Source organism: Rhinoderma darwinii, chromosome 7 (genome assembly GCF_050947455.1).
Source record: "Rhinoderma darwinii isolate aRhiDar2 chromosome 7, aRhiDar2.hap1, whole genome shotgun sequence".
NCBI lineage: Eukaryota > Metazoa > Chordata > Amphibia > Anura > Rhinodermatidae > Rhinoderma > Rhinoderma darwinii.
The window spans coordinates 34714431-34732249 of NC_134693.1; the positions used below are offsets into that span (position 1 = coordinate 34714431).

General features: G+C 39.8%; 1 protein-coding gene across 1 annotated transcript in view; it reads right to left on the bottom strand.

Moving 5' to 3' along the window:
• Positions 1-227: 227 nt before the first annotated feature.
• The window catches only part of PALMD (palmdelphin), a 45407-nt gene continuing 27815 nt past the window's right edge, over positions 228-17819 (bottom strand). The window contains exons 4-8 of the mRNA XM_075833164.1: positions 9700-9814; positions 9441-9465; positions 7735-7848; positions 5688-6692; positions 228-3764 (exon numbers count right to left, since the gene is read on the bottom strand). Coding sequence (XP_075689279.1) covers positions 3721-3764; positions 5688-6692; positions 7735-7848; positions 9441-9465; positions 9700-9814 — 1303 coding nt within the window. The 3' untranslated portion in view covers positions 228-3720. The remainder of the gene's footprint in view (positions 3765-5687; positions 6693-7734; positions 7849-9440; positions 9466-9699; positions 9815-17819) is intronic.

Below are 17819 nucleotides of genomic sequence, written 5' to 3' on the forward strand. Positions count from 1 at the left end.
AGAAACATTCATACTCAACCAACCCAATTTATGTAAATCTTAGTTGGTTAAAGACTATGTTCTCCATCACAGACAACACATGCAAGCAAAGTCAGCACAATGGATTCATACATACAAAAATTAGTAAAATAATAATTTTATTCCTTTATTACAGCCACAAAGAAAAATATATACGATAATGAATATGTGGAGAGCGAATTCGCACCAGTAGAAAAACACAACAAAGCTTTGTCTTTTACGCTTTATTTTTTTGTGTTACTAGTGAACTACCATACAGACATGACAAATAAATAAGAGGAGGCAAGCGATAGAGACCATATGTTCTTAAGACAAAATAAGGCACAGTTCTTTAATAGTACAACGTGAGTACATGCTCGGGATGTATTTGGCTTAATATGTGCGAGTTCGGACCAGCCCTGTTTTATTGTGGCAGTGTTTGCTAACAAAATGTATCAGCATTGTCCATAAAGTAAGAATCCAGTCAGTACATAATATTACATTGATAAAATCTCTATTTAACAATCTTGATGACCTGGCTCGAAAACTAGAAAAACTTATAAATGCAACATTTCTAACTACCTTTTTGTTTATTCGTTTGTCTTTCCCCTCCGGGGAGGGACTAACCTGGATTATGACTATGCAAGTGACAGGGGTCAGCAACCTTCGGCACTCCAGCTGCTGTGAAACTACAATTCCCAGCATGCCCTGACAGGTTTTGGCTGAAATGATAAAGCTTTCGGCTGTCTGCATGATATGGGTTGTAGTTTCACAACAGCTGGAGGGCCATAGGTTGCGGACCCCTGCTCTAGATAATTGACGAGATTCCTGATACCAGAGTGAAGACCAACCCTCTCTTCTAATCCAAAATTCCACAATAGGGTATTTGAAAATGGGTTTTGTATACCAGAAATCCCCTTTAACGATGAATAAAAGGCTATAAAGACTTATCAATTTATAGTAACAGAAATATACAAACACCATGAGAGAGCTCATTGACTGGAGTTATGCTTTAATACAATTTGGTCTACATTTTGATAAGATTATATCTTTTTTTTTTAGAAGAAAATGTTTTATCCTTTGCTGTTCCTCGGTGTTAAAGCAGTGACTGCTATAAAAGGCTATAACAATATACCGAGCTGTAAGGAAAACAAGGGGCCTCTTTTGTACTATTGTCCCTAAATATAGTTCTATGGCTTTTGAACGCAAGTAGTGATCCGAAGGGAAACCCTATTACGATGTAGCTCCATGTAATACGGGATCCTGAATACAGTATTCCTCTGGGGTTATCCAAAGTCACGTGGAGTCTATACCAAAATAAAAGAATTGCAGGATACTCCATTGAATGCCTTATATATCGGTGCTAGGTGGTCTGATACACAGCAAGCAATATGGACTGGGAATTGTGACAATTCATTGCACAATAAGGTTCTGTATGGAGTGCTGCATTACGCACAGTAGCGCACAGTCTTTTGCATTAGCCCTTTGTTATGCCCCTACGAGCTAGTTTTTTACTATTTATAACATCAACAGTGATGGTAAAATATTCCCTATAATTTATTATTTTACTAAAAGGAAGGAATGATTTACTGAATCCCATAACCACCACAAGACAAGCTTTACCCACTAGACTAAGAATAATTAATATGAATTTCATATTGTTTATATGTTATTTGTGAACAGTTGTGAATCCGCCACTGTCACACACTGGAGCAAGATCTACATTCAAAGAAACGAGTGTGTATTGCTGCAGTGCAGTGCAGTCCCTATAACCAGTGACGTAGCGATCATGGCCACAGGGGATGCGAATGCGTCCAGCCGGGAGGGGAATAAGGCCTACATGGGGGGGGGGAAGCTGCATCGGGCCCCAGCAAAGTTCTGCATCATGGCGCACACAATGTGCCGGGCAACGTCGTCGTATGTGACGCAGCACACAATGAGAACGTGCCTGGCATCAGGGCCTTGTACGTGCCGTGGCTTGATGATGGCTGCCTAAGGGGATCCAAGACTGGCCCCCTGCAAACACAAGAAGGGATTACGTACGGAGATGGACTTCAACTTGAAACACCACTCCCTTTAACAACACTCCTATGCCAATGCTGAAGTGCTTTCATAGGGACATCGTATGGATGATCAATATCAATGATCATGTCCTAAATGCCACTATTTACTGCCGTTAAGATGTGGATATAATAGGTGAACTGATAAAATAGGGATTTTTTTTTTATAGTGCTCTTGAAACACTGCAAGCCACTAATGCCCACACATGATCTGATTTTTCAGCTCCGTTACCAGGCCACGTACAGTATGTGGAAGTGCAGAATGTTTAAGATGAACCAAAGTGCTTAGAGCTTCTCTAATATTGCAAAGCTTTTTAAATTATCCAATATTTTCCTCCAGTGGAGAGAATGGACTGAAATTGGGCAGGTGCCTCAAAACCAAGTTTCAGCGTGACATCTAGCACAATATCATACAGACTAGCATTAAAAATAAAAGCATTTAGCGGTCTGCTCCTTTTCACAACAAAAACCTTATGATGTTATCTTTCCCTAAACACCAAATACCTCGATATATCCAAGAAAAGAGTCAGCTTTGTGCCTGGATTCATGAGCCATAAGTTACTAAGGTATAGCATAACGTTAGCGAAAAACTGATGTGAACGTAGTCTAAAATAGATTATTTTTTAAAATGCCAAGTTTGTTGTATGTGCTGGGAAAAGCGTTTGACTCATACACCGAACGCATCCATAAGTCCCCATGGACCAAACGATTGCTAAAAAGAGTGTCCTTTTGGCATACAGCTGAACTACGCTTTCCATACATAGGCATATACGCCGCTTTAACATGGAAGCTTATGCAACTGTATGGCACACAGTTGTATACATTGGGGCTAGGCGTATGGTGCATATTTTGGGATAATTGTATTAATGGAATGAAAATGCATCTTTAGGCTTGCTCACACTTGCATATTCAAGATCCTTTATATGTTAAGAAAAAAAATATGAGGAGAGGTCAGTAGATGAGAGAAGGATAGAGCACTAGTTTCAGAAGACTGTCCTTCCTCTCGCTCCTGGGATCGGCTAATATTTTTCTTATTGGAAAACAGAACTTGAATATAAAAGCATGAAGAAGTTCTTAGCATTTGACTGCAGGGTTATATGATACTGTCTGAGAAAACATTTTATATGTAACAAAAACAACCACAAGTATGGTAGCATTAAACCGCTCCTCCAACAATGAACAGACACTGAAGAAATTTCACCAATTACGCAACTAACTCAATATGATTGGTGTAATTATCTTTGAAAAAAATAAAAATCAAGCCTGTAAATACATGGGAGGCCAAGACAGATCTTGTCTGAAGCTGTATACAATGACATAACTAAAGAAGAAATACAATAAAAGAAAAAAAAAAAAAAAGCCAAAAACGCACAATACTAGGCTCATAGTAAATTATCTTCCTATACTTAAACCACAGTTTTCTATATCAAAAGACATCAACTTGCATAGCATTAGTCACAAAAGCAATACGGCAGGAGGCAGGCACTAGTGGCTCTCCAGCTACAGTTGAAAATGTAGTCCCAGAATGCATTGGCAGTTTAACGACAGCTGGAGTGCGCCGTTGGTGGTCTACAATAAAATTGTCCATTAAAAATGTACACACAAGTCTTCTGGAGTTCTTCATCCATAGTTTAAAAATCTCCATATGTAACGAGTATGAATCTTATATCACTTTTTTCCCCAGCTTGGCCATTCTAATTCTCAATGCTGTGAGAATAGAGAGAACAAGAGAATAGAATCAGGAATATTTTAAAAAAAATTTCATATTTACCTTTTCTGAGGAAAAGGGAAAGGAGTGTAGAGCAAGATTGCCAACCATTAAAAATATGTTCTGTGAAAAATGCCCAAGAAAGTCTACCGATCCTCAAGATTCACTTTTTTTTATTATTATTGTTATTTATTTACTACTAATCAGTATACAGTCTGGAGCTATATTATTTTTAATTACACAATAAAGGAAATGTACAGGATCAGCCATTTAATATTAATAAAATGGATTTCATCAGATGGACCAAAAAAAACATAAAAATAAAATAAGTGTTGGGATTAGAAATAAAAGCTCCATTGAGATTAAAGAGAAAATTTGACAGTGGGGAATCAGTAGTTCGATAACCAATAGAACTGATTTTCCAGTTTTATGTTCTACAACAAATTAGATTTATTTGGGAGAATCAGTGGAGTAAAAAAAAAAATAAAATTCTAAATATTTGCTCATTTATAAGGAAAATCTATTTAATAAAATTCACAGAAATTTGGGCTGATTATTTTCTATTCAGTCATCTCTAGTACGGACTACTAGTATGGTTGGCATACTAATGGTTGGCAACAATGCTAAACTGGCAAAAGAGCGCAGAACAACATACCTCAGATTTATTTCCAGTGGCAAAAAGCAGAAGTTTACAGACCATTAGAAATGAGGAAGATTCGTGAAAGCATATCCACAAATCAAAGAAATGTGTTTCCAACCCTCAATTACAGATTTTCTGCAATTGAGACAATGACTTCGCAATTAATGTTAGTTTTTATATTAAGTGCAGTATTAAGTTAAAATTTTATTTTGAAGGAAAATCTCCAAATATTTTGCCAAAATCCATCATTCCACTAATGAAGCAGTGAGGTCCTGCATTACTTGATATTAAATAAAGACTTTCCAACATGGTGAAAAAAGTATTGTGACCCTTCCTTTTATTTTTCGTAGAAAAAAAAAAAAAGGGAGTTCACCGTCCTTGCACCACTGGTATTTGAGAAAGGGCAAATGTCCCGGTACACAGTTCTTGTTGAGACATCTCTGTTTTTTAAGCTTTAAAAAAACATGACTTTCTTCTAGAAACAGCACCACTCTTTTCCATGGGCTGTGTGGGGTATTGCAACTCACTCCCATTTACTTGAATGAAGCGGAGCTGCAATACCACACACAGCCCATGAACAAGAGCAGCACTGTTCCTGGAACGAAGCAGTTATATTTTTCTCATCTCACACAACCCAAGGCTTTAGTAACAAAAGAGAATGAGGGATTTTGGGAAAATAGTCATAGTGGGTATCCAATAATTCCACGGACATAATTGTAGTCATGCAGATTTATCTGAAGTGAAATCGTTGAATCAAACATGGCAGAATTTGGTTTCTGTTCATGTTAATATTACAATATTAGAAAAATAGAATTATTTCTATATAATTTCACGCGTCTTGTGGCTGCTGACAAGGAAACCCCTCCTACGCAATGGTTGTAAGGGTGCAGAGAATGAGGATCTCAAGTCAACAGCAGCAATCGGCAGAGATTTACATTGGCATGCGGTCCTCTTCACGGGGATTCCCACCACTTACCTATGGATGTACCATACAAGTTTGTGTGGTGATGCAACAAACTGGAAGCCAGAAGACTTCTAAAATTAAAATGCACTAGTCCCCCAGTTACGTTTGAACAGGGAACTGTAGTTAAATCTTTAAATTGAATTTAAAAGAATTATAATAAAACAAATATATCATAACTAGTAATTCAGTAAATTGTGGAGCTAAAATCTCAAAGTAACACGGACTGGAGCCACAAGTGACTTAGGTCATCAGGGACCAATTTTGTATGAACATGTTACATTATAGAACAACATTTGCATCTCTGGACAGGCTTCTCACCTGTTAGGGATGGGTCCTCAGTACCATCATCTATGCTCTGTTTGGAGACAGGGAGATAGTTATGGGGCCCCAGGGTTGCATCTTGTTCTCGCAAGGATATGGAGTTCTTGTATGGTGGAGGACTATGCAATGTGATATCATGAGTTGGTACTTTCTGTATGGTATTGGTTGGCATGGATGGATTAGAACTATATAGCGGTTGAGTTTCAGGTGCAGTTATTTGTTCTTTTGCGTTTTTTTCTTCCTTATCATCCTTCACCTCCTCATCATCATCATCATTAATAACAACCAATTCGGCCCGGATGACCCCTTCATAATCGGTTAGTGGCCTGCTTTCATTTTCATCAGCATGCTTGTACCCCATGAAAATCATAGTAACTGGCTCGTTGTCGTCTACATAACAAGGTGTAGCATGGACAATGTTGTAGTGGATGTCATCTTCTAATCCAGTAGGTGGATATCCAGTGATGTCACCTCCTGGGTTCCTCAAGGTTACTTCATGTCGTGCCTCCTTTTTTTGGAATTCCACATTAGTTGCTTGTCCATTCCGTGTATTGACTCTTGGCTCAGAAGATATTACATCTCCTGGGACAGATGGTTTAAGTATGGGAATTTCTTCTGTGACTGTAGAAACATGACCATTTTGATGATCCATGGTAACTGGTGAGCTATGGCCATTTAACTTGGGGGAGACTTGGCCTTTGTTAGTTGCAGAGCTGTTAAAAGGATTTGAAAATACTGGTGCATGATATTCCGTGGGAGACTGTGTACTTCTTTCTGTAGCTTTCCTCAAAAGATCCTCCACTTCTACGGGGGCAAGACTGTCTATTCCATTTTTTACCTTCTTTCCTTCAGAACTTAAGGCATATACAGACTTTCTGCCATCATCATAGACTTTCACTCCTGCGTCTTTAATTTCATTTGAGGGCACGGGGATCGATGATATCACCGTGTTTGTACCAGTTTTCATATCTTTCTCAACCTTGATTTCCATGGCAAATAATGCTACATAAAGAGATACATCGTTACTATATTATATTAAGTTGAATATGTGATTAAATATTTTACAGAGTTAACTAGTCTGCCAGAATACAAAAAAAGGATGTGATGTGAGAAAATACTTATTTACCTGATGTGTGCACTTAGACATTGAAATGTACTCTAATCATTATTATACACCATGCTACACACATATTATATGGTACTTGTTGTCAAATCCCCATCTGGAGTGCCATTTTCTAATACCCAGATCCTTTACTACTTCCACATGTAGTCAGGGATATTAGAGATCTTAGCCCAAGTAGGAGAATGGCCATAAAAGATGTTTAAATGTAGAGACACCAGAAAAGCTCACGTTTCATCATATCAATAAGGCCGGGTTCACACGTAGCGTAGATACTGTGGATTTTCCTGCAAGAAATCTGCAGTATAATACAGTAGCAGTAGAGTGGATGAGATTTGAACAGGTCTCATCCACATGCTGCATAAATAAGCAGAAAAAAAAATTATTTCTCAGAAATTGACCTGTGTTGTGTTTTTTTTTTAAAATCCGCAGCAGGTCATATTTGCGAAATCGCTGCTTTTTTTTTGTGGGTTTTCGCCATTGAATTCAATGGAGAGGTAAAACCCGCAACAAATAGCCGATGTGATTTTTGCGGCGGAAAACCTGTTATTCCACGGCAAAAAAAATCGCATCTCAGAAAAAAATAAAATAAATACCAGAATTTTGTGCTTCTTCCTCCAGGCTGGCCTCTTGGGATGACGTTGCATCCCACGTGTCCGCTGCAGCCAATCACAAGCTGCGTGGTCACATAGGATGAAACATCATCCCAGGAGGCCGGGCTGCAGCACGGCAGAGGGACGGGTCACCATGGCTCCAGGCAAGTATGGAACTTTTTAATTTTTTACATTTATTTTTTAACATGCAGTTTTCCGTAGTGGACATTCCGGCTGAAAAACGGAAAGTGGATACACGGTTTACTTTTACACAGAGTATCCACCCTGTGTGAACATACCCCAATAGTACATGTTATAGTATGATTTATACCTTTTCTTGCCTCCTCCCCATTCTCCATTTGCGCACTCTCCATTCTTCTGATAAATGAGGGTTTATACGATGGTGGTAAGTCAGGGATGCCGGCATAAATATCCTTTACTGGTTCTGAAGAAAGAAATTTGGATCAATCAAAACACCTACTGTCACGTCTACAATATCAGGTTTCTGCATTGTTGCAGGAGAGTTAATCTATACAATATTTTTATGTTTTATTACATAACATTAGACAATTTATTTTGTAACCTAACAATCGGCAAAAAAAACTACAGGATGTCATTTTGGTCAGTAAAACTATAGCAGTCTCTTGGAGTAACAAATCACGTACATTGAAGGGCGTATACTAAGAACCGTTTGCAGTACATCCTTGGTAGTGATTTTAGTGAATGAGAGGAGAACTCTCACGGGAATTTGGTTGGAGTTTTGGCCAAATTTGCTTTACAAGTACAGCGTGTCCATGAATTGTGTACATAGAGCGCTATATAGTAATACAAAACCTATAAAGAAGTTGTCGTTATTGACTAACCAATGTATTTATTAGCTCATAAATAATATTCTTATAACTATATTTTTTTAAAACCTAAAACATATCTAACACTACAGTTAGGCGCCATGTGTACTACACATCCCTTACATGAACGCACATAAAAAAATAAATTATTGTGCGGCTCGAACATATTGCTTTTAGGGGAAAATATGGCGTCTGATGATGGGAAGCACATGCAGTATTGTGAACCCGTGGTGCAGTCCATGCACCAACGTATAGCTCCATATCAACTGCATAGTTGTGAGCATGAGCCGTTAGAGCACTGTTCCCTAACCACTGGCTCAGGATCTACATATAGTTTTGAGTTTCCACGCTCTGCCAGGTGCAGATACTATTGGAAGTGGCGCCAGGTACGTCATAGAATTATTGAAACTAAGCATTAGGGTTAAAACCATATCGCTGGCAGTCAACACTTGGCTAAAAACAATCATTCCGTGAAATCTTTGAATATTAAAAAGGGTAAAAAAAAATAAAAATTCAAAAATCGTTTGAACCTCAACAACATCACTTATAACGAAATTTAGTTCACAAGTTACAAAAAAAACAAAAACTGGGGTTTTTGTCAGGGGCACAGCAAAAGGGGATGCATAGGTAGCAGTCACACCCGGAACGTGGAGCCTGAGGCGTTTCAAAGGTATTATAGCAATAGCACATGGCAATTCAAGCTTTATGCTTTTCTTCTGATTTAGGCAAATCATACTATCGTGAAAAATAGCCAAAATGGATGTCTTCTTTACCCTTAGGCTGGGTTCACACGACCAGGTTACGTCCGTAATGGACGGAACGTATTTCAGCCGGAAGTCCCGGACCAAACACACTGCAGGGAGCCGGGCTCCTAGCATCATAGTTATGTGCGACACTAGGAGTCCCTGCCTCGCTGCAGGACAACTGTCCCATACTGTAATCATGTTTTCAGTACGGGACAGTAGTTCCACGGAGAGGCACGGACTCCTAGCATCGTACATAACTATGATGCTAGGAGCCCGGCTCCCTGCACTGTGTTCGGTCCGGGACTTGTGGCCGAAATACGTTCCGTCCATTACGGACGTAACATGGTCGTGTGAACCCAGCCTTATGCAGTTACATTTGGTCTGACTGGTATAGAATATTTCCTCTTATAGCAATAAACCATCGAATTACAATATGTACGTACCTTCTCGTACTTCAGCTTTCACAGCCTGAAAGGACAAAGATAAGATTACGTGGCTTTCATAACAAAATGAACTTCAATAGTTAGATTATAATTTATCATGAATTATTTCATTTTATTAGCAATAAATTACTAATATTTACAATAAGAAAATAAACCAACCTGACTTACCTGAAATAATCGGTTGTTTGTAATTAAAAAAATTCTCGGCTTCTAGTATAAATAGAAATCTTCTATAGGACTTCCATTGTCCTGTACATACCTTTATTATATCTTCTGTCGTTCGTTCCACAGATTTCAGCCTTTGGAGGACACGTACTTCTTTAGCAGACAGTTGTGTTTCCTTCTTCTCTAGATCCTCAATTTCTTGTTCAAGCCTGAAATTAGAACGCATTTCCATGATTAGGAAGCCCGGAGTCCAATATTCTTGAGTACAATCTTGTAAGCTGCACAGTTTTCTTGTACCGGACAAGCGAATTTCATTCATAGGTATTTTAAAACAGAGTTGTTTGATATTTAATGCTCTTACATTCCTTCTATTCTGGAGCCGGGCCCAAAAGAAATCTGCAATTAACTTCGCACTGAAAGGGTCTAAAATACTTCCCAACATCCGTCTTGTCCAGCTGAGGGCTCTTGAGCACAGTAGGCAATTGTACACAGAGTAAATAAATGCAGCCAAACAATCTCTCTATATTCCGGGCCCAACACCTTATTTTTCAATAACACCATGTAATGCAATGTGGCATCCAGCATTAAATCTATTTATTGCTATAAGACTTCTTTCACACTAGCGTTAATATACGTTTACCTCTCTTCCATCCGAGGAAGAGGAGGATCGAAACATTAAACGGAAAGCAACGGTTCCATTAGAATTACCATTGAATTCAATGGTAATTCTTTTGTTTTAGCTGCTTTCCATTTTGTCTGCTAGCTTTCCGCTTTTTTGAACGGAAACAAAAAAAAGAGTGCAACCTGCAGAACTTTTATTTCCGTAAAAAAACAAAACGGAAACCTGACGAACGGAGACAAACGGAAAGCAACTGAAACAAAAGAATTACCATTGAAATCAATGGTAATTCTAAGGGAACATTTATTTTCCGTTTAATGTTTCGATCCTCTTCCTCTTACGAAAGGGAGGTAAACGTATACGAACGATAGTATGAACTTAGCCTAAAGTAATTCCGCAAGTTTGCCATTCAAATAATATACATATGAATTTCTCTCTTCCATCTGTAGTTTCCTTCATATACCCAATGTCTATGGTTATTGCAAAATGTAAAATAATAATTATGGTTGATGATGAAGGCGGCTAAAGTAATTCAGGCAACTACCAGTAAAATGTGTCTGTAAACACTGCCAATATTGCTGCCCAGAGTACGGGCTTAAAACAGCCGTGATCCTAAATAACAATCCCCCCAAAACTAAAAAAGGGATTTTTAGGCTATGTTCACACGGGGTCTTTTGCCGAGTTTTTTGACGCGGAAACCGCGTCGCAAAACTCGGCAGAAACGGCCCGAGAACGCCTCCCATTGATTTCAATGGGAAGCGTCGGCGTCTTTTTCCCGCGAGCAGTAAAACTGCCTCGCGGGAAAAAGAAGCGACATGCCCTATCTTCGGGCGCTTCCGCCTCCGACCTCCCATTGACTTCAATGGGAGGCAGGAGAAAGCGTGTTTTCTGCCCGCGGCGCTCAATGGCCGCGGGCGAAAAACGGCGCGATCATTGCTATTCACACGGAGTATTTTGGGGGAGGAATATCTGCCTCAAAATTCCGTTTGGAGCTTTGAGGCAGATATTCCTCCCCCAAAATACTCCGTGTGAACATAGCCTAACAGGGCAGGCTCCAGATTTCCACCAGCTCATTGATGAGATTAGAAAATTGATTGAAATACCAGATTCAGCCTAGTGGTGGCGCTATTTATATTTACTGATCTCATATAACCCTTTAAAATTTAGAACTGCTAAACTTGCTTTTCATATACGGCACGTCCATGGAACGTGTTCATAAAATGGCTGCGTGTCCATTCCTTGTGGATGGGCTCCATATAGGCACCACGGAGTACTGCAGTCCATGTGGCACCATAATTACTACCATCTATAAGAAGGCTAATACAATTCAGGCAACTACCAGTAACAGGTGTCTGTAAATACTGCCAATATCGCTACCAAGAGTACGGGCTCCAAACAGCTATGATCCTAAATAACAATCCCCTCAAAATGAAAAAGGATTACAGGACAGTCTTCAGATGGTCTAGATTTCTGCCTGGCTCATCGATAAGATTAAAAAAATGGGTTGCAATACCAGATACCAGCCCAACAAGGACACCATTATACAGAGCAAGCATGAGAATGGCATCACCCTTGTAACTAGGTCATTATTACATGAACGCAGGAGTTCTATTGGGAAAACAAGAATTATAGTCTACTAACAAGACCAGACAAACCTTGTACTTTAATGAATATATTTGTTCTCACAACATAAAACCCATTACAAAACAACCGCCATAATTATGTCCTCATGATATACCCACAATACTGGTTGCCTGAGGCTTTTTCCATTCCCAACACCATTCTGTATACAACCTGCAATGAATCCTATGTTGCTTCAGACAACAACTGTGCTTGTCTAATTTTCCCATAAAAAAAATTCTTATCCCTTTTAATAATATGGTGAAGGATGTAACCACACTCTCTCATTGGTAAGATCGCCTACCACAACCCCTTACCTGGCACGCATGGAAGGGAACGCTTAAAACTCCTGTGGTATATTGGACATAGAAACACCTTCACTGTTCCACAGACATAAATGTGCATTTAGCTTCCCTCAAATTACGTTAAATATTACAGATTATATTCTAACCCCTCAAAGTCAAAAATACCTGAGCTGTGGTCTGGATTTAAAAATCTGCAGCATGTCCGTTTATCTGGCGGTCGGTCTCCGAATTGTATGGGGCAAGTTTATATAGAAAAAAATAAAAAAATGCTACAAAATCTGCAGCATAAAATCTGCATCAGTTTCCTCATCAAAATGTATAATCTTCACTTAAACTTTATTAAGTGCAAATTTTATCTGCATTTATCTGCGGTTTTTATGTGGATTTTCCGCATCAAATTCCACCATGTGTGGTTTTTTTTGCAACGTATAAGGAGCGCTTCTGCAGCAAAGTAAGCACGTTTTAGGGGTGGTGAATTTTGCTTACAAATTCCCCCCTTTATTAAAAAAAAAAGTCTGAAATAAGCAGTGAACATCCAGAACAGAAGAAGCAAGCTGCAGTTTTGAAAATCTGCATCATGCTCTGGTTTCCGCACAGAAAATCTGCAGCATTTCCGAGTATGAAGAATAAAGAGGAACGGCTGGCAGAGATCTTTGGCACCACTTATTCTTGAGGGGGTAAAAATGTGAGAACATAGTCCATCTAATTGTACCACAAGAGAAGACACCAGGAGGTGATCTAGCACTTCTATATACAGCACTCCTATTATACAGACCTTGAGCTTTTTGTTGCAATCTATTTCCACAATATAAGCGATTTTTGATTTATGATGGAAGATTTACAGCAAGGAAGTGAGCATTTTAAACTGGAAAAAATAATCTTCCCTGAGGACACCGATAAATCACAACTTTATCGTAGTATTTGTGTCTGTTCCTGAAACTTTGACGTGATAAACGTAACAAGAACAATACAAAATAGTTTCGCCTTTCAGGTAATGTTAATTTCACAAAGTGCTACGGAGTTTAACAACACACTCCAGAAACTGAGAGGATTCATTAATAATTCAAATATTTCTCATCGTTTCCAACTTTTATCTCGGTTCCAACAATAAACTTTCCTTTAGGTACAGACATTAAAGTTAAGCTCCACCTTTGTAGCGGCATTAAAGACCATAATGGAAAATTTCACTATGAACAGCAATTCCCTAATCTATCATTACAATTGGAAACGTTCCATTAGTTATGGATGTATAAGGGTAGGAACACACACCCACACAGCGTTTAGGGCAAATACTCTGTGTCAAGCTACATAGCATATCCATCCTGAACACCACAGGGGATGCCGTCTTAAAAACAGCACCACATTGCGGAAAGCAGCGCTGCAAAAAAAACCAAAATCATTTATACTTACCACCTCCCTCTCTTCTGTGCGTAGTCCGGTCTCCTTAGATCACGTTGCAGGCCAGGTGACAGCTGCAGCCTCTAAATTGGCTGCAGCGGTCACATGGGATGAAACGTGATCCCAGGAGGCCAGACTGGAGAAGCAGGGAATTCTGGGTAAGTATAATGTTTTTCTTAATTGCAGGTTTACGCGAGAGCTAGAATTTCTCTAAATTGTGATTCCTTTTTTTAGTGTAATACAAATGAAGAAGATTATTATTTCCATCTACCCATCTCTTTATCTAGATCTTTCAGATCATATATATTGATGTATCGTATAGTTGTAGGCTGGAGCTACACAACGACTTTGGCCGTGACACTGGTCGCATACACAGAGATCGCTATGGAATCCGAATTGAAAAATTCACTCTCCAAAAGCCAGTTTGCGCACTATTATTTATTTCCCTTATACATAAAAAAAAAATAATATATATATATATATGACTTGTTTTTCTCAGGACATGTTGAGCTTCCATATTGTGTTAAAAAAATGTGACCAAATACATGTAGGTTGGAAGAGTAATAGAAGAACAATTTGCTTTTAAGCTGGCACATGGCTAAAACTTCTATTTTTGATGCGGATTGCGCACTGAAAATTCACTACAAATTACAATATAAGGCCTCATGCACACATCAGTGCATGTCGGCCGTGTTTCCCAGACCGAACACAGTTCAGGGAGCCGGGCTCCTAGCATCATAGTTATGTACAGCACTAGGTGTCCCGGCCTTTCCGCGGGACTACTGTCCCGTACTGAAACGCGGGCTGGCAGTGATTCACAGCGTCATACGTAACTATATCGTATATCACGTACCGAACACTGTCGTATGCTTGAGGCCTAACTCATGTGAATGGGGTTTACCTTTTTTTGAAGGATGAAATAGCATAGCAGACTCTGCATAGAGAGATCCCGCAAAAAAACGTATACCGCCCCTGACATCACTACATGGACAGTTAGAGTGCTGCCTCTTCTTTTGGATTGTGGTCTAATTTTGGTTTGAGGTCTTTTGTCAAGATTCCTCTGAGGATAGCACCCACCACATGCTACAGTGCAGCTCCTAGATCTCGTTTGTTCACTACATGGACAGTAATGTCAGGAGCTTCCCAATGCAGGAGTCCCCAGGCATAGCACCGCAATTGCTCTGTCCTTGGACTTTGGCCTTGGGGAAGCTCCTGACATCACGGTCCATGTATGGACATCAGGAACAGCGCCACAGTCCCTGGGCAGAGCTCTACTACACAGTGTTCCAAATTATTATGCACATTGGATTTAAGTGTCATAAACTTTTCATTATTAGTTTTTCAATTAAACACATGGATGGTATTGTGTCTTAGTGCTCTTTGGATCATTGTAATCAATCTTAGACACCTGTGATAATTAGTTTGCCAGGTGTGCCCAATTGAAGGAAAAAATTCTTAAGAAGGATGTTCCACATTATTAAGCAGACCACAGGTTTCAAACAATATGGGAAAGAAAAAGGATCTCTCTGGTGCCGAAAAGCGTGAAATTGTCCAAGGTATTGCACTAGGTATGAAAACATTGGATATTTTAAGAAAACTTAGGCGTGATCATCGTACTGTGAAAAAATTTGTGGCCGATTCAGAGCACAGACGGGTTCGTTCAGATAAAGGCATAATGAGGAAGGTTTCTGCCAGACAAAATAGGATTAGGAGAGCAGCTGTTAAAATGCCATTGCAAAGCAGCAAACAGGTATTTGAAGCCGCTGGTGCCTCTGGAGTCCCGCGAACCTCAAGGTGTAGGATCCTCCAGAGGTTTGCAAGTGTGCATAAAGCTATTATTCGGCCACCCCTAAACAATGCTCACAAGCAGAAACGGTTGCAGTGGGCTCAGAAATTGTGAAGGATTTGCCTGACACAGCTTCTGTGTCGACTCCCGTGGTTAATCAGCCTGCATCTGTTCCTAGGTCTGCTAGAGTGACTCGATCTGCTACCACTCAGGCTGGTAGACTGAGGAGTGCAGGAGCCTATCGCAGCCTGGCCAGACGATTCTAGCTCCCGCCCTTGGTCCACTTATACCTTTATTTGCTGCTTGTCCTTTGCCTGTGATTCTCCTGTTTCCTGGCTCTGCTGTTCCTATTGACCTCTGCTTCATATTGACCCTGGCTTGACGGACTATTCTCCTGCTCTGCATTTGTTACCACGTACACTCCTTGTTTGACTCGGCTCGTCCACTACTATGTTGCTCACGGTGTTGCCGTAGGCAACTGCCCCACATTCCTTGCTTTTGTGTTCCCTTGTCTTGTTGGTCTGTCGTGCACATATTGAGCGTAGGGACCGTCGCCCAGTTGTACGCAGTCGCCTAGGACGGGCTGTGCAAGTAGGCAGGGACTGAATGGCGGGTAGATTAGGGCTCACCTGTCTGTCTCTTTATCCTGACATTACAAAAAAACATGAAGACTAATTTTCAAACCGTGTTATTTACTGATGAGTGCCGTGCAACCCTGGATGGTCCAGATGGATGGTGAATGGCCACCATGTCCCAACAAGGCTGCGACGTCAGTAAGGAGGTGGCGGAGTCATGTTTTGGGCTGGAATCATGGGGAGAGAGCTGGCAGGCCCCTTTAGGGTCCCTGACGGTGTGAAAATTACCTCTGCAAAGTACGTAGAGTTTATGACTGACCACTTTCTTCCGTGATACAAAAAGAAGAACCGTGCCTTCCGTAGCAAAATTATCTTCATGCATGACAATGCACCATCTCATGCTGCAAAGAATACCTCTGTGTCATTGGCTGCTATGGGCATAAAAGGAGAGAAACTGGTGTGGCCCTCATGTTCCCCTGACCTCAACCCTATTGAGAACCTTTGGAGCATCCTCAAGCAAAATATCTATGAGGGTGGGAGGCAGTTCACATACAAACAGAAGCTCTGGGAGGTTATTCTGACATCCTGCAAAGATATTCAAGCAGAAACTGTCCAAATACTCACAACTTCAATGGATGCAAGAATTGTGATATCAAAGAAGGGGTCCTATGTTAACATGTAACTTGGCCTGTTAAGCTTTTTTTGATTGAAAGAGCTTTTGATTTCTGTAAATATGACCTCCTGATGCTGCAAATTCAACATATTACCATTTTAGTTCTCTTTACAACCTTTAAAATGTTTTGATCTCTGTTGTGCATAATAATTTGAAACAGTGCATTTTGAGTTTTTTTACTTCTAAAAAAAAAATCTGTTAATAGGAGATTTGTTCAATAAAATTTGCATTATACTCCAACGGTTGATGGCTTGAAGATTATACTGACTGTCATTTGCATCGACTATTTAGGAAAATCAGCGAAAAATAACATTTGCATAATAATTTGGAACGCGGTGTATACTTTGTAACTGATCCAAAAAGGTGGACATTTCATTTCATTATTTTTACAACTGTTTAATGGCACACCCATCTCTTGCAACATAGAAGGAACATGTGTTGTTCCTTTTGTGTATCCTGAAGACTGAATAATTAATCTTTAAATAAGCCCAAGGTACAAAAGCAATTAGCCTATTAAATCACGAGATTATGGAAGAGTTATCCTTATAAGAAAAATCTGTGATAGTTGCGTGCCTACATATCCCACTCTTCATCAGGAATTAATAGTATTAGTAACCAAAATCATGTGAAGGGTCCGTTGAAAGATAGAACAAGTCCTGTTCTGTTACATTTTCACGGGTCCCTCCATAGACTCAAGTCTATGTGGATCCGTGAAAACGGAGCCCATACGGCGGCACCTCGGATGTGAAAAACATCACATTTATCATGTACGAGTTTCCACATGCTCGTGTGAATCTAGCCTTAGCATGTGAAGATTCCATGAGAAATAATGCAGCTTCAAGTTATAAACATGCAAGAAAAGGGTAAAAACAAGAAAGCTTTGTAAGGCTTCGTTCACATCTGCATCGGGCTTCTGTTCATGGGTTCCGTTAGACCTTTCAGTCAGGGGAACCTACAAATGAAAAGCCAAACTGAAATCATAGCTTCCGTTTGCATTACCATTGATTTCAATAGTAATGCTTCCGTTTAAAATGGTTTCCGTGTGGTTTCCTTTTCTTGCGGAAATAATAGCGCAGTCAACTACGCTATTGTTTCTGATTAAAAAAATGGACGCCTTGCGGAACGGAGACAAACAGAAACCATTCGCAACAGAAGCATTACTATTGAAATCAGTGGTAATGCAAACGGAAGCTATGGTTTTAAATTATGGCTTCCCCTGACGGAAAGGTCTAACCGAA